The 18012-nt window shown below is 42.6% G+C and overlaps 1 protein-coding gene across 2 annotated transcripts; it reads left to right on the top strand.

The window, feature by feature from the left end:
* The first annotated feature begins 577 nt into the window (after positions 1–577).
* LOC121879823 (mucin-2-like) lies at positions 578–12727 on the top strand. Of its 2 annotated transcripts, none has more exons than XM_042386617.1 (5): positions 578–825; positions 2435–2850; positions 3202–3323; positions 4454–4555; positions 12118–12727. In XM_042386617.1, exons 1-5 carry the CDS (start codon positions 782–784, stop codon positions 12493–12495), a joined length of 1062 nt encoding a protein of 353 aa, XP_042242551.1. In that variant the 5' UTR covers positions 578–781; the 3' UTR covers positions 12496–12727. The 2 variants fall into 2 exon arrangements, with proteins under 2 accessions (XP_042242551.1, XP_042242552.1); XM_042386618.1 differs by lacking the exon at positions 578–825 and adding an exon at positions 875–1050.
* Positions 12728–18012: the final 5285 nt, after the last annotated feature.

Raw genomic sequence — 18012 nt, 5'->3', positions numbered from 1 at the left:
CCAGCAAGGAGGACAGGTTCTCAGGTGGCCAGTGTCTGGTGTGAAAGGTGGAACGCTGGCCGGAAGGGATGAAGGATGGTTCCGTGGAGTAGAGATGCCATCGTCGGTGACTGGTTGGGGGGGGAGGGGGTAACCGAGGGTTTAAAGGAGGGTGAGCGTCGTGCACTCTCTCAGTTCACCTTAGGTCTTCGTGTTCGTCATACCTTCTCTTCTCACTGCAGGTGATCACATCTGCTGTAATATCCTCACGTACTTCAAGATAATATGAGTCCTGCCAACGCGATGGTATTTGGCGCCATCAAATTGAAAAAAAAAGAGGAAATAATGTGTTATTGGAAGACAAATATTTGTGTAATTTCCCATATAACAATGCTTGAAAATGAATCCCATGGTGTTGGTTAACGGAGAATCGATTCTAGAGAAAAATTATGTTTTGGTATTACATTTATTCTTATTATGGTCAAGGCAAGAAGTCCAGAATATATTTTCTTGGTATCAGTTGATGTATCAGCGATACCATTAATAGCAAGACCATGAATAAATATATAGAACTTTATTTATAATTTCAAAAGTGAGTAAATATTTATCTTATTTTCGTCGAGGATTTAACATATAGAAAACTGGCGACCAAATGATGCTTGAACATCAAGACTCCCCGGTACTCCATCAACCATCCATACACGAGTAGAAAGTACAGTGCAATAATCATCATCAAATTTCAGCTGAATGAAGGTTGCGAGTGATACACCACGGAGTTCAACAGCGTCATGCCGTCGCTTTCATGATAGTGTTGGAGTGTGGCCAAGTGATGAGGCCAGCGTGGGTGTGAGTACCTCAAGACCGCGTGCCAGGCCAGGTGGAATGTCAATAGTCAGGTCTAAGGCCCGACTATCTCCCAAGTCTAGGCACTGTACAGTATATTGTTGCATCACCTGAAAATTGGTACACCAGCTTCTTTCACCTGAAGAATAAGCACCCTAATGCTACCTGTGGCGGCTAGGTTAGGTGTTTAATCTTGAGGTGAAATATGCTGAGGTGCCTAACCTTCAGGTGAGTTTTCAGACCTAAAAGTCGAAAATAATTAAAAATAACATTGTATTTCTGTAGTAGACCCGTGAAAGCCTTAAGATTTCTCTATATAATATATATTAGCTCAACTCTACTATACCTTTTCCACGCTAAGCTGGCGCCCCGCCCCTCGTCTTTAGCTACCTCAATTGTTCCCCTGAGCGTTTTACCTCCCCCGGACTGTGCGTATATAAGCGCGTATTTTATGATAAATATATAATATTTTCTATCATTCTCTCTGAAGTGCTAATGCCTTGAAATCATTTGCACTTTGAGAATCCAGATATTTAACATTATTTTAGATAATAACAGATCTGCTTACCATTTGTGAACTCATTTAGTTTGAATTTTCTTTGAACCAATCAGCTATTATTGTAGTATAGAAGAGGGGCGTGGCTTACGGGCCAAGTTAGCGTGGAAATACTATAGGCCTAAGTTTGAAGTCCAACTCTTAAATCATATTTCTAATCCTGTCTAGTGAAGCCAGAGGAGGTGGCTTCTGGTGGTTTGTTAGGTCCTTCGTTACACACAAACTAATGATTTTTTTTTAACAAACTTTTCATAAATTTAGAAAATAATAAGATAAAACTACGTTAAAAGGTTTCTGACTAGATAAAATACCAAGTGGCAGATACCGTTGAGAGATGTGTATTTTTTTTACGTTGAAGTTTATTTTCAGTTTAGTAATACCTAAAGTTTGCAATGATTTATGACTTATTCCTTTAATAGGATGGAAAATAAGAAATAAGCATGAGAGAAAAACAAAAAGTTCATCTTACGGATGTTTATGTACACAAATTATCCATATGTCTCAAGAAACACAGAATTATGTGAGTTATTCTACCATGTGATACCTTGAAGATTTTAATATTTCCTGGTGATTGATCTAAGGATGCGGGTTACTTCTACCTTCTTCAACAGTGATCCTGTATGACTAACTCAACACAGCTGGGGAAGCTACATTTGTATTTGGGTGTTTGATATTAAGGTAATAAAATGGTGGCGAAGGTGTGGTTATTGGAGGAGGCTGGAGGCCACGTTAAAAAAGACCCTTAAGTAATGTGAGTCCCGCCTTCTTTAGGAAAAGTTTTAGAGTCAATTGTAATGTATGGCAAGTAATCCTTATACACCTTTACCGCTTTATTTCCTTTTTATTTTTATATCCTACTTTTACAAATATAAAAGCGCAGGGGAGAGGTCAAACAAGTGTGGTTGTTGTTGAAGCAATTGATCGAGTGCACAACTAGACGAGCAAACCAAAAACATCTAATGAATTGGTTTTTTGAAAATGATTTAATCCTAGAATATACTTTTCAGCAGAAAAATTTAAAGATGAATAAGACTACTCCGTTCCTTTCCTCTGCAGGATTATAATGTTTATGCCGAGGTATGCGTGGGCGGCGGTGCTGGTGCTGGTATGGGCGGCACCTACTTCCGTGAGGACGGAGAAACTTTCAGCCTTCCAGCGCGGTCAAAACAGAGAATTTGACCTCAGCAATGACAATTTTAATTTCAATCTCAGACCAGGCATTCTTTCTGGTCACGCTATCAGGTCGAGTGAGGTGGGGCTCTCCACTCCTCAGAGTTTTCTAACCCCCGCCACCCCTCTGTTAGTGCTGGACGCGCCACCGGCACCCATACCCACCTTCCCTCCGGCCACTTCCAGTGAAGAATTCACATTTCCCATTAGGAGACCAACAGTAATCCCGCACCGACCATTACCCATCATCCCACAAGGGCCTGTTGCAGGCTTCCCTCAGGGCCCCGTCCCTGCCATCAACGGTAGGTAGCCATAGTCGCCTGACCATGTCATGTGATGCAGTTGTCTCTGTCACTGATATTTCATCACATAATGTTTGTGTTCAGAATATGGCAATAATAACCAGAAGTTTGTCCTTAAAACAATCAATATTAAAGTAAAGTCTGTTATAATATACTTCAATGTGAATACAGTGAAAGCAAATTTACTAAGGTGTTCAGGAAGGTACTGTGTTCATCACAGCGCTCCTGTAATTTCCTGTATTGTCAAATTTTTGACGCTGTTGACCCTAATGAGTCGTAAGTGTTATAAGAATTACATTTTCTACGAGATGCTATTATTCTTATGAGTTATCGGAGCGTATCTTCCTACAGCCTTGTACGACGTGCCCAACGCGGAGACGAGCCCACAGAGCACCCGGGGCTCCTGCCGACCCCAAACCGTCGTGGTCACTTCCAGGAATGTTGTGGTGTCTACCAGAGTGTCCGTCTCACAGGTCAGTGACAGGTGAAGGAGGTAGAGGAATTTATTTTAGAGGAAGATTAGAGAAACTAGGGGCAGATAAGTGAATAAGGATATTCACAGAAAATAGGGGTTATTTTTTCCTGAACTATAGGTACAGTATATATTGTCTTCTCCTACCACCCCATCTTATGTTTATAATAATTTACAATCTTACTCTTTATAAATATCTTATTCATTCCAATTCAAAGGATCACTCGAGTTCCTCAGGTCAGGAGCGAGATCCAAGTGTGCAACAACATTCCCATTCCGGACTACTTCACTCAGGCTCTGGAACAAGTAGCTTGATGCTCTTATGTCTCTGGTAGTTTCAATGGGCCTGGAACCCAGGCTCATATATATATATATATATATATATATATATATATATATATATATATATATATATATATATATATATTATTATTATTTTCTACTGGATTAGCCCACCAGGGCACAGGTCAATGACCCACATCAGGGCCTGAGGGGCAAAAATGTAACAATATAATAATAATAATAATATTAATAATAATAATAATAATAATAATAGTTCATAGTGAATAAAATTTATAATACAAAATACAAATTAAAAATAAAATAATAATAACATTAATATTAATAATAACAACACTGATAATAATAATAATAATAATAATAATAATAATAATAATAATAATAATAATAATAATGATAATGATAATAATAATATTAATATTAATATTAATAATAAACACAAAAATGAAAAAAAAGATCAATAGTGAGAAACAATATAATTACGTATATTGTGTTGTCAAAGTAAGAGAAACAATTGAGACCCTGGAATTGTGTGTAAATGAGGCAGAAAGTCAGATCAGCAACCTGGGACTTGGTCACAATTTTCTTGATGCCATATGGCAACAGGGTCTACCATTAGACAAAACATTATGCTTCCAATATCTTCCCAGGCGGTAGTACCTCCCGGTTTTGTGTGTGTGTGTGTTACAGGTTATGAAAGTAGAGTTCTTACCGAATCGGTAATATGTTTAAGTAAGGTTAATAGTTAGGTTAGGTTAGGTAATTACCTCCATTAAGTGTAATACACACACATACGCTCACTGTTATACTAGGGTAATGTTGTGTTCCCAGGTGGTGGTGCCGACCACGGTGGTACAGAGGGTCACCTCCACGGCATACCAGGTCCAGACAGAGTTACAGACCTCCTACGTCACAGTCCAGGGTCCTACTCAGGTGAGGCTAGTGTTTTCGTGTGAGTCTGTCCATTCCAGATGAGTCTATCACTCCCAGAGGAGTCTATCACTCCCAGATGAGTCTATCACTCCTAGATAAGTCTATCACTCCTTGATGAGTCTATCACTCCTTGATGAGTCTATCACTCCCAGATGAGTCTATCACTCCCAGATGAGTCCATCACTCCCAGATGAGTCTATCACTCCTTGATGAGTCTATCACTCCTAGATGAGTCCATCACTCCCATATGAGTCTATCACTCCTAGATGAGTCTATCACTCCCAGATGAGTTTATCACTCCCAGATGAGTCTATCACTCCTAGATGAGTCTATCACTCTCAGATGAGTCTATCACTCCCAGATGAGTATATCACTCCTTGATGAGTCTATCACTCCCAGATGAGTCTATCACTCCTAGATGAGTCTATCACTCCTAGATGAGTCCATCACTCCCAGATGAGTCTATCACTCCTAGATGAGTCTATCACTCCCAGATGAGTTTATCACTCCCAGATGAGTCTATCACTCCTAGTTGAGTCTATCACTCTTGATGAGTGTATCAGATGAGTCTATCACTGAGTCTATCACTCTTGATGAGTCTATCACTCCCAGATGAGTCTATCACTCCTTGATGGGTCTATCACTCCCGATGAGTCTATCACCCTTGATGAGTCTATCACTCCCAGATGAGTTTATCACTCCCAGATGAGTCTTTCACTCCCAGATGAGTCTATCACTCCTAGATGAGTCTATCACCCTTGATGAGTCTATCACTCCCGATGAGTCTATCACCCTTGATGAGTCTATCACTCCTTGATGAGTCTATCACTCCTTGATGAGTCTATCACTCCCAGATGAGTCTATCACTCCCAGATGAGTTTATCACTCCCAGATGAGTTTATCACTCCCAGATGAATCTTTCACTTAGATGAGCTCACCCCAGATGAGTCACTCCCAGATGAGCCCTCACTCCTAGATGAGTCTATCACTCCTTGATGAGTCCATGATGAGTCTATCACCCTGATGAGTCTATCACTCCCAGATGAGCCTATCACTCCCAGATGAGTCTATCACTCCTTGATGAGTCTATCACTCCTTGATGAGTCTATCACTCCTTGATGAGTCTATCACTCCCAGATGAGTCTATCACTCCCAGATGAGTCTATCACTCCTAGATGAGTCTATCTCTCCCAGATGAGTCTATCACTCCTAGATGAGTCTATCACTTCTAGATGAGTCTATCACTCCTAGATGAGTGTATCACTCCTAGATGAGTCTATCACTCCTAGATGAGTCTATCACTCCTAGATGAGTCTATCACTCCTTGATGAGTCTATCACTCCAAGATGAGTCTATCACTCCCAGATGAGTCTATCACTCCGAGATGAGTCTATCAATCCCAGATGAGTCTATCACTCCCAGATGAGTTTATCACTCCCAGATGAGTCTATCACTCCTAGATGAGTCTATCACTCCTAGATGAGTCGATCACTCCCAGATGAGTCTATCACTCCCAGATGAGTTTATCTCCAGATGAGATGAGTCTATCCTCCAGATGAGTCTATCACTCCCAGATGAGTTTATCACTCCCAGATGAGCTTATCACTCCCAGATGAGTCTATCACTCCTAGATGAGTTTATCACTCCTAGATGAGTCTATCACTCCCAGATGAGTCTATCACTCCTAGATGAGTCTATCACTCCTAGATGAGTCTATCACTCCCAGATGAGTTTATCACTCCCAGATGAGTCTATCACTCCTAGATGAGTCTATCACTCCCAGATGAGTTTATCACTCCCAGATGAGTTTATCACTCCCAGATGAGTCTATCACTCCTAGATGAGTCTATCACTCCTAGATGAGTCTATCACTCCCAGATGGATGAGATGAGTCTATCACTCCCAGATGAGTTTATCACTCCCCTCCTAGATGAGTCTATCACTCCTAGAGATGTCTATCACTCGATGAGTCTATCACTCCCGATCGATCTATCACTCCTATCAATCCCAGATGAGTCTATCACTCCCAGATGAGTTTCACTCCCTATCAAGATGAGTCTATACACTCCCAGATGAGTCTATCACTCCTAGATGAGTCTATCACTCCCAGATGAGTTTATCACTCCCAGATGAGTTTATCACTCCCAGATGAGTCTATCACTCCTAGATGAGTCTATCACTCCTAGATGAGTCTATCACTCCTTGATGAGTCTATCACTCCAAGATGAGTCTATCACTCCCAGATGAGTTTATCACTCCCAGATGAGTCTATCACTCCTAGATGAGTCTATCACTCCCAGATGAGTCTATCACTCCCAGATGAGTTTATCACTCCCAGATGAGTCTATCACTCCTAGATGAGTCTATCACTCCCAGATGAGTCTATCACTCCCAGATGAGTCTATCACTCCTAGATGAGTCTATCACTCCCAGATGAGTCTATCACTCCCAGATGAGTCTATCACTCCCAGATGAGTCCGACATGTTTAAGTGGCGTGACCCGCATAGTACGAGGAAGAGGCTTATATACTCTGAAATGATCTATTCTAGCAATCATCTGTCAGACAAGATCACCTGACCATGAAGACTAAGGCTGAGTGTTTTTATTTTCTTCTTTTCACATGTGTTTCTCCCGTATATTATTAGAAATATATTATGAGATACTTTGAAGCGAACAAATTATAACTTTTATTGTTATAACTTAATTTAACTATCATGCGAGGCATAAGCTTCGTTAATTACAGTATTATTTTTATCGATCAACTTAGCTAGTTTAAATATTTTTCTGAAGTTATATTTAACGTTTATTGAGGATGGAAATATGAGTCAGGTCAATTTGGCTCAGGTGGGAACTTATTCTAACACAGGCATGAATTGTGTAATCAGTCTGGTTTAGGTGTAAACTGTGTAAGAAGTCAGGTTGGTTTAGGTATGAAGTGAGTCACGTTAGGCTTGAGGATAGTGTAGATCAGTTGTCTGTAATGTTGTTTGATGTGAGGTAATGTTTATAAATCATGGCTAATGTTGTGTGATGTTAGTGCGTATGTGTGCGCAGCCACACGTAGGGTGGTTAAATGCATCTAGAGTAGCAGCATATGTTAGTGTTAAGGTGCAAGCACTGCTTACTCCCCCTCGCTTTCAGCTGCCGCCACTGGCTAGCCCTCGTGGCGAACAGGGAAGCAACTTGCATTCTTCTTCCCGGCCAGTACATCCTCCTCACCATCAAGACTCATGCTGTGCCTCCTCGTGGCAACACACGGTAACTGGGTGCCTCGTGGGCCGAGGATAGATCAGCATCTCGGAGTAGCAGTGGGCCCCAGAGGGATGGCGCATAGGCCCACTGGCATGTGGACACGTCTTGAAGCCTACCAACCACGTCCCGCTGCCTTGCGGACTAATCTTGGCAGATATAAGGCTACGGGAGTAAACCCCGAGCGAAAAACCTGCAGTGGAGCCCTGCATCAGGCAGACATGCTTACAGAGCTCCAACAAGACCCCAACAGCGGTGTAGGCGGAAGAGGTGACCACAGTGGAAACCCAACGATTACACTGTGAGACGAAGGCTATGCCTGATGGACAGACTACTGAGGCGAAACCCAAACTGGGCTATCGGCAGTCCATTGCGGCTGTCCCTCTCCCCAGTCGATGCACCACTGGATTAGGAAAAGGGAGAGCCAAGATGTGTGGTTGCAGCCTGTGTCCCCGCCTCACCACATAAATCATCTCACGCACAGCCATCATCCAGTTCATAATACCTTTCATCATCATTTAAACCCCTATACCCCCAAAAGTCCTATGGCGAGTGGCGACGGGGACAGGCAGAGATGACTGCCGGGAGTCTCTAATCACAACTCGGCACATGGGCGGCACAGATAAGATGGTTGTTTATGCGCTGGGATCTAGGCAGCTGTGCAATCCGGTCCTGTCTTTGCGACTGAGCAGCCCTTTCGGGGAGCCACTCTGCTCACCCCACATGCGGAGGGGCTAGAAGAGGTGCACTAAATATATCCTGCCTAAAAACCCAACCTGATTGGGCAACTGCACCCATTAAGGTCATCCTTATGAGTTCGAAAACATACCCAAAATCACAGATCCGAATAAAAACAAAACATACAACCTCTTATGGTCGCTGTGTGGAATGTCAGGACCCTTCTGGATACTGGCACAAATATGCATCATGAAACAAGAACTGCCCTTGTGGCAAAAGAGCTGGCTAGGTATATCATCGACATAGCAGCCATCAGTGAGTCCCGGCTCCCAAATGAGGGCCAACTCACAGAACGGGGGTCTGGCTATACCTTCTTCTGGAAGGGTAAACCGGCTGCTGAGAGAAACCGCATTTATGGAGTTGGCTTTGCCACCCACCAACGCATCCTACACAGGCTAACTGAAATGCCTGTTGGGATCAATGAGCGCCTCATGATGCTTGGAGTCCCACTAAATCACTCATGTCATGCCTTCTTCATCAGTGCATTCCCCCCAATACTGGATGCAGAGCATGACATCAAGGAGGCCTTTAACGCCGACCTCGACAGAGTGCTAACCTCTATCCCCAGAGAAGACAAGGTTGTGCTCCTTGGCGACTTCAATGCCAGATTTGGTAGAGATACTGACATTTGGCAGGGAACCATAGGGAGAGATGATCTAGGCAAGTGTAATCCCAACGGCCTACTCCTCCTCAACAGGTGTGCAACGCACAACCTCACGATCACCAATACCTTGTTTAGGCAGGCCGAAAAGTACAAGGGTTCCCGGCAAAACCCACGATTCAAACACTGGCATCTCATTGACTACATCATTGTCTGAGAAAGAAATCGCCGAGATGTCCTCATCACCTGTGCCATACGTGGCCCAGACCACTGTGACACCGATCATCGACTTGTCAGATCCAAGCTCTCACTTCATGTGGCCCGAAAACGGCGAGGGAAGCAAGCCTCCAGAAGAGGTTTTAATACTAAGCGTCTGGAGGATCCAGCGGTAGCACATGCTTTCAGAGAGCAACTCGAACATGGGCTTATAAACAACCCAACAGGAAACAGCGTGAATCCCATTGCCGAATGGGATACTCTTAATACTGTTACGACAAAAACCAGCAGAGAGACCCTCGGCCAGATCAAAAGATTACACCAGGACTGGTTGGATGATAATGACCCGGCAATCAAAGTACTCATCGATGATAAACGTGCTGCTTTTACTGACTGACAGAACAACCCTCAGTCTAGGACCAAAGCTGATACCTTCCGCAAGAGGAAAGCAGTAGCCCAGCGGTAACTTCGCAATCTGAAGAACGACCGGTTTAAAAATATAGCATGTGAAGCACAAAAACTTGCAAATCAGCACAAGATGCGCGAATTTTTCATTTCCACTAAAACATTCTATGGGCCAGTCACTCGTGGCGCAGCCCCCCTCCGCTCATCTGATGGTAACCTCATAATTAAAGACAATGAAGGCCTCTTTCAGTGCTGGAAAGAGCACTGCCATTTATTGTTCAACCGAAACACCGATGTGGATGTTCTGACTACCCAACAGGTCCCTCAACATCCAGAGCTGACCCACCTCAGCTATCCTCTATCCCTGGATGAGGTAGCTACTGCCATCAAACAGATGAAAAATAACAAAGACTCAGAGCCTGACGGAATCCCTGCCGAGGTGTATAAAGCAGGAGGACCTCTGCTTACCAGCCGTCTTCACTCTCTCCTGGAGAATATATGGGAAAAGGAGGAAATCCCCCATTCTCAAAAGATGCCTACCGTGGGATCTCGCTGCTCTCCATAGCTAGCAAGATTATCGCCCGAGTCCTCATAAACAGACTTCTTCCTGAGGCGGAAAACTTCCTCCCAGAATCTGAATGTAGTCTTAGACCATCACGTGGCACCACTGATATGATATTTGCTGCCTCCAGATACAGGAAAAATACAGAGAAAAGTGTCGTGACCCATACAGCGACCTAACCAAGGCCTTCGACTCGGTCAACAGGGAAGCCCTCTGGTGGACCCTCAGCCGTTTTGGGTGCCCACCAAAATTAATCGCCATTGTGAGGCAACTCCACGATGGCATGAATGGTAATGTCCTGCACAACGGCACCGAGTCAGAGTTCTTTCCCACCCAAACAGGGGTTAAACAAGGGTGTGTATTGGCAACAACTCTCTTTTCCATCTTCTTGGCTGCATTCCTTACTCGTGCCAGTGACAATTTTGCCAGCGGGGTGAACATCGAGTACTGGGTGAAGGGGGGTCTTTTCAACATAAGACGACCCCAGGCAAGGCCAAAGGTGTCGGCAGCTTCCATTACTGAACTTCAGTATGCAAACGCGTATGCACACTTCGGCCTTGAGGTGAATGTACGCAAGACTCAGATTCTCTTTCAACCTGCCCCTGGTTCAGACACACCTTCACCATCCATCCAGCTTAGTGGTACTACCCTCTATAATGTTGCCCACTTTTGGTATCTTGGCTCCCACCTGTGCAGTACTGCAGACATCGATGAAGAGATTCAGCATCGGATCAGATGTGCATCTCAAACCTTTGGCAGACTCCGAAATCGTGTCTTCAGCTTTAGGGAGCTGAAAATATCTACAAAGCTGCACGTATATCGAGCAGTGGTTTTTCCCCACTCTGATATATGGCAGTGAGACTTGGGTCACATACAGGAGGCACCTCAGGGCACTTGAAAACTTTCAACAACGTAGTCTACGTTCCATCCTCCGAGTTCGCTGGGAAGACAAGAGAACAAATGCCAGTATTCTTGTTGACCCCAACTGTAGGAGCGTCGAGGCTACCATTATCCATGAACAACTACGTTGGACTGGCCATGTTACCCGCATGGACGACAGTAAACTGCCAAAGCAGCTACTTTACAGTCACCTAACGAACGGTAAACGTAACGCCGGCGGGCAATTTGAAAGGTATAAGGATAGTCTTAAGACAAACCTGAAAGGTGCCAAATCGACCCCCACACCTCGGAGTCGATTACTCCACATCATATCGCTTGGAGGAGCACCGCACGATAAGGTGTCAATGCTTTTGAGTTAGCCCGACTGCAAACCGAGGCAAACAAGCTCTAACGCCGGAAAGACGCTGCCACCGCCCCTCCCATAACAGATGGAGCCCTCCACATGTGCAACGAATGTGAACGACGCTGCGGGTCCCGTACCGGTCTCTTTAGTCACCTCAAAACTCACCAACCTAGGTGACATCCCTAATATCTCATATCATTGTATCATAGCTGGATGATCGTCATACTCGATTCCGAGTGACAGCAAAGTAAAAAGTTAAAAATTAAAAATGCTTATGTAGTGGCTAATGTTGTTTGATGTTAGGTAATGTTTATATAGTAGCTAGTAATTGGTATTGTTTATAGAGGTAATGTCACCAATATTGTTTGCATAATATGCAAGCAATATTGTTTGCATATAATAGATTCGTTATTCTTATTTAGTGAGAAAAAAATCATGTGGTGCCCTAAACTATACAATAAATTCTCATGTGTAAACGGTTCCATAAATTTATAATCATACAGGACTTCGTTGAACATTTTCATGGGTGGTATTGATGGTTTTACAGGTGGTGACGTCACGAGTGGTAGAGGCCCGCTACGTGACACAGACGACAACAGTCACCAGCCCCGTACTACAAACGGTCACCAGCATCACTACGAAATACCAACAGCAGTACGTCACCAATACGCAAACGCAGTACGTCCCAAACACAGCCTGTCCCTCAACTCCCATGATGGGGTATTCTTACTCTAAACCTACTGCCGACAGTGCCTTGAATGCGGATAGTGGTCAATACGACGACGCCGTTGTCAGACCTTTGCCAGGTGGCTACTACGGCAGCGCCATCAGCACCACCGGCTACCAAGGACCATTCTACGGTCCGTTCTACACCATGCCCATCGGCTATCAGAGTAGGAAGAAGGGAGTATTTTCCAAGTGGTGATTATAGACGAAGGACTCCTTCCTCCACCCGCTGGCGGCCTCGAAACACTACCTCTACATGATCCATTCTGTGTTCTGTACACTTTTATATGATCTTAATTTAGACTAAAGTGAAACTAGGAAATAAGTGCTGTTAGCAAAATAAAGGCAATTAACAAATAATGACTTTAATTTTGTTCAATTTACAGTATGTTAAATATGGTAATTTTGTATATAAAGTAGATGTTAATGTATGTAGTGTATAATTTATCCTTCTATAAGAGATTAGTAACGTTAAAAACGATTGATGCAGTGCGGGATTTTTTCTTATTCTTCCTTTTATCAACACAGATGACTTAACTCACTTCGGGAACACAACACAACACAACACAACACAACAACACTAATCCTGTTTATTCTAGACTAATTGTATATAAATTTTAATTAGTACCTGATAAAATATGACACGAAGCAAGAAATATATTTTTATTGTAATAATCCAAATACAGTATATGTAATTATAGGCGAGTCCTTTACCAGAATAAAGTACGAAAATCTGTACACCCCATAGTTCATTCTTAAACTTTTCTACTCCCTTTAATTAGTCTTCTGGTGGGGAAAGATATGGGGCATCCATTCTCATTAACTTCATCTCTTGCCCCTGAACAACCATGAACACACACAATAAACGAATCTCGGGCGTTTTTTTTTTTTCTTCGTCTCCTAAAGGTCCAGCGGCATTGTCTCCCGTGCTTGGGGTCAGTGTGTTACAGCGAGCTAGCAAGTCCTGTCCCAGAAAATAAAGCCTTGAATAATAAACATAACTACAGAAAACTTATGAAGGAACAAGCACAAAATCAAAATAGGAACATGGAATTTGTGAACATTAATATGTGGCTGTTAGGTAGGCAAATATTTGCAAGGAAATGAAAAGATAAAGTGAAGTATGATGGACAGTTTCAAATAGCATAAATGTTGAAGTCTTGTACTTCATACATTCAGCCGGTAAAAAAACAAAACAATATTAAAGAGGTGTTGGTATTCTTGTAAACCCGAAGATTGAGCAGCAGTAGCAAGGGATAATGGGCAGTGTCAGGTAGAATTATGTTAGTGAAGTTTAATGCTGAACCCATGGAATGGGTAATAACATAGGTTTATGTACCAACAAGTGATAGTGAGGATGAAGCCTTAGAATATTTTTATAAAGACTTAAAGAAGACAAAAGACACTGTGACGTTTCACGACTATGATTATAAAGGGAAAGAAGCACCAGGAGCAGGACCGCATGGGTTGGGTAATAGAAATGAGACAGGAGAAATATTAATTAAATTTTGTAAGGTAAGCATGATAATAAGTGGAAATGTGTGGTTTAAACCACACCCTAGATGTCTTTATACATGGATAACCCTCGGCTTCGCACAAGTTAGGTATATACTAACACAGGTAGCCACCTCAACCTAACCTAACCTTGACTGTCACAGTTTGCCCTGCTTGACTTGGGTAACCCCCTCCCGCAATCGATGTGGCGATTATCAGTTATGGAAGATTTTTGTTTCTTGCCTGTACCAACCGTGTAATTTGCGTGTGAAACTTCAGGTCTTTTAACTGATTCCGTTTTGAGTCACAGCTGGAACAGACCCGGGCACAGGTTATCGACCCACAACGGGGCCTGGGGAGGAATAAATAAGAGTAAAAATAAATTAAAAATAGAATAGAAAAAAGACTGTATTAATCTACACCACGAAGATGCCGGAAGACCAGCTTTTTGAAGCGAGACAGATTGTATGAGTATGGAAACACAGAAGGCAGAGCATTCCACAGCTTGACTGTGTGAGGAAAGAAGGGTGTACTATAACGGGTTATTCTAGTGTGACCGACATCCACGGGCAAGACGTGTGTTACGAGCCCACGGCCTTGCCGGCGGTACACAGGATGCCAAATCTACCGAACATTGCCCGTTAAAGTACCTGTAAAAGAGAGAGAGAGTGAAGCAACATTACGGCGAAGAGAAAGGGAAGAGAGATTGTCGACTAAAGGAGGAGAGTTGATAAGACGAAATGCCTTTGACTCCACCCTATCTAACAGTTGGACACAAGAAGAGCCACCCCAGATATGGGAGCAGTGCTCCAAGTTAGGACGAATGAATCCCTTATATACTTGAAGCAACTGCTCGGAGTGAAGTAGCTACGGCATCCGTACAGCATTCCCAGCTTTCGGGAGGCAGCTTTAGCAATGTTGATGATGTGTGGCTTCCATGACATATTAAAGGAAATGGTGAGGCCTAGCATATCTATTTTAGAATTTGGCAAAATGATTGCGTCCTGAAATGTGATTGGTGGGAGATCATCTAATTTTGAAAGTGTAATTGGTAAATACTGTGTTTGTTACTATTGAATTTAACCAAGTTTCTACCTCCCCATTCAGAGATGCTGCATAGATCTGCATTGATAGATGAAATAATATCAGCTCTAGAAACAGATGTAGTTTGAGAATTAGGGGGAAGGGGAAAATGTGAGGAGTGAAGTAGAATCATCAGCGTAAGAATGTATAGAATTAGTCGTAGTGTGAAATAGATCATTGATAAAAAGAAGGAAGAGAGTAGGTGAAAGCGCAGAACCCTGTGGGACACCACTATTGGTAGAGAAAGAGCGAGAGATCGATCGCTCGACAACAACTGCCATGGATCGGTTCTCAAGGAAGCTAGAGATTAGAGAACAAAGTGGGGGAGAGAAACCATATGAGGGAAGTTTAGATAGCAAAGATATATGCCATACTCTGTCAAATGCTTTGGAGATGCCGAGGGCCACGACGAAAGTTTCCCCATAATACCTAAGAGAGGATGACCAACGATGGGTGCAGTAGGAAAGCCATACTGGTGATCCAACAAAAGAGAAAGACGTTCAAGGTGAAGGAGAAAATGAGAGTTTAAGATAGTTTCAAAAATCTTAAGAGAGGGATGAAGTTGGGGCAATGGGGCGATAGTTAGAGGGATTGGAATGGTCACCCTTCTTCGGGATGAGCTACACCGAGGCAAGCTTCCAAGAAGAAGGAAAAGTTTGGGTTTTGAGGCAAAGGCGAAAGAGGCGAGTAATCACAGGGGCCAAAGTTTCAGCACACCCCCTCAGAACACGAACGGGTATTCTGTCCGGTCCATGCGCCTTACTCACATCCAACCTGGATAACACACCCACAACCCTACGTAGCAGCCAGGTCAACTGGTACGTTGGCACACAACCTAACTTCTTCCCCTCAATCCCTCCTTCCCGCCGGAATGTCAGCAATTTTTAGCCAGAAGTTACAATTTAATTTCGGAAAGGAATAGAACCAGTGTTGAACAGTGCTTAAGCCAGTGAAAACAATGCAACATAAGAACATAAGATTGGAGGAAACTGCAGCGGGCCTATTGGCCCATACTGGGCAGTCCCATTTACACCCAACCCTATTGCTCATATATCCATCCAACCTATGTTTGAAGCTATCCAGCGTATTCGAGTTAATGATGATATTTGGTAACTAGTTCCACTCGTCCACTACTCTATTTCCAAACCAATGTTTACCTATTTCGCGCCTAAATCTAAATTTGTCTAATTTAAAACTATTGTTACGAGATCGCTCCTGGTTGGATAGTTTGAGTACCTTGGTAATGTCCCCTTTGATCAGCCCTGACTTCCATTTATACACCTCTATCATATCACCCCTCACTCTACGTCTCTCGAGGGAGTGCAAATTAAGATGCTTTAACCTGTCTCTGTACTCAAGGTTCCTAATGCCCAGGATTAGTCTTGTCATTCCCCTCTGAATTCTTTCCAAGGATTCTATATCCATTCTGTAATACGGTGACCAAAATTGAACTGTGTACAGTAATCCAAGTGAGGTTTCACAAGCGCAAGATATAGTATTAAGATGCCCTCGCTAGTCTTGTAACTAACACTCCTTTGTATAACTCAAGTACTTTATTAGCCTTGTTTCGAGCAAATACACATTGCTTACTTGGCTTAAGATTTCTGCTTATCATTACTCCTAAATCTTTCTCGCAGTCGGATCTCTCAATAACATCGTTGTTCATCTGGTACCTGGTTTCCCTGTTTACATCTCCTGTACTGAGTACTTTACATTTTTCCACATTGAATTTCATCTGCCATTTTTAAGACCATTCGAAATTTTTTTTTAGATCTTCCTGTAGTTTTGCGGAGTCCTCGTCAGATTTAATTACATGCCCTATTTTAGTGTCATCAGCAAATTTGCTTATGTCGATGTCTACGTCGTTTATGTATATACTAAATAATAATGGTCCAACAACTGAGCCTTGGGGAACTCCACTAGTGACGTTGCTCCAATCGGATTTAGTGCCGTTAATGCTCTCTCACTGTTTCCTGTCCTGTAACCACGCCCTAATAAATTTTACCTTCTTTAATGCCATGAGCCTCCACTTTTCTTATTAGTCTTTCGTGGGTCACTCTGCTAAAGGCTTTGTTAAAGTCGAGATATACCACATCATAATTGTGCCCCTCGTCCACTAATTTGAAAATAGATGTAAAGAATGTTAATCGATTAGTTAGACTTGAACACCCGCTTGTGAAGCCATGTTGGGAATTATTGATCAACTTGTGCTTCTCCAGGCGATTTCTATTAGAGTTTAAAATGATTCCTTCCATTAATTTGCCTACAATTGTTGTTAAACTGATTGGACGGTAGTTAGAGGATAGTGATCTATCTCCCTTAAAATTCGGTATTACATTCGCTATCCTCCAGGATTCTGGTACTACACCTGTTTTTAAGGACATGTTAAAAACTTTGCTAACTGAATACCTGTACTACGCTCTTCCTTACATTCCTTTAATACTCTGGCAAATATCTCATCGGGACCTGGTGACTTATTAGGCTTTAGTTTGTCTATTTGCTTACTAACATCGTTACTAGTCACTGCTTTCTCGCTTAATTTATTTTCTTCACTATCTCTGTATAGATTCGGTGGCTCGGGTATCATGTTTAAATTTTCGGTGGTGAAAACTGTTGAAAAATATTTATTCAGATTATTGCTCATTTCTCCATCGTTATCAATTAGCTTGACGGTGTCTTACTCTATTGGTCCAATCTTTTCTCGTGCTTTATTTTAATATATTTTATAGAATCCCCTGAGCTTTTACTTCGCCTCCCTTGCTACCTTCAGTTCATTATTCCTCTTTGCTTATTTTATCTCGGTCTTAACCCTACCGGCCAAAACCTTATAATAATCTCGGAGGTAAACTTCACCGCGATTGCTCTGGCCCTTTAACTGTTGATTCCTTCTGGGGTAATGAGGCTGGAACATGTATATTATATAGGGTTTTAGTAGCGAATCCCAATTGTCTGTTATCTATTTATTGAGGAATTTTCTCAGATACAGTTCCATGTGTATATCACCGTAACTTAATCAATGTTGCTATGAGTGTTAAGATGAGAACGGAGGCTATGTTAAATAGCTCTGCTATTTAGGAAAATTATGCCGATGTTAGATAACCTAAATAGCCTTAATAAATTGTAGTAGATAAAGGTTAAA

The sequence above is a fragment of the Homarus americanus genome, unplaced genomic scaffold (genome assembly GCF_018991925.1).
Source record: "Homarus americanus isolate GMGI-L3 unplaced genomic scaffold, GMGI_Hamer_2.0 scaffold50400, whole genome shotgun sequence".
NCBI classification, from domain to species: domain Eukaryota; kingdom Metazoa; phylum Arthropoda; class Malacostraca; order Decapoda; family Nephropidae; genus Homarus; species Homarus americanus.
The sequence above is the reverse complement of the archived record's forward strand: the minus strand, read 5'-3'. Positions and strand labels throughout refer to the sequence as shown.

Excerpts from the sequence above, each read along its gene's own strand:
- LOC121879823 (XM_042386617.1), top strand. The coding sequence starts at position 782 with ATGATAGTGTTGGAGTGTGGCCAAGTGATGAGGCCAGCGTGGGT. Across the intron at positions 2,851-3,201 it reads CCCCGTCCCTGCCATCAACG|CCTTGTACGACGTGCCCAAC; the intron begins GTAGGTAGCCAT and ends ATCTTCCTACAG. Across the intron at positions 3,324-4,453 it reads CCAGAGTGTCCGTCTCACAG|GTGGTGGTGCCGACCACGGT; the intron begins GTCAGTGACAGG and ends TTGTGTTCCCAG.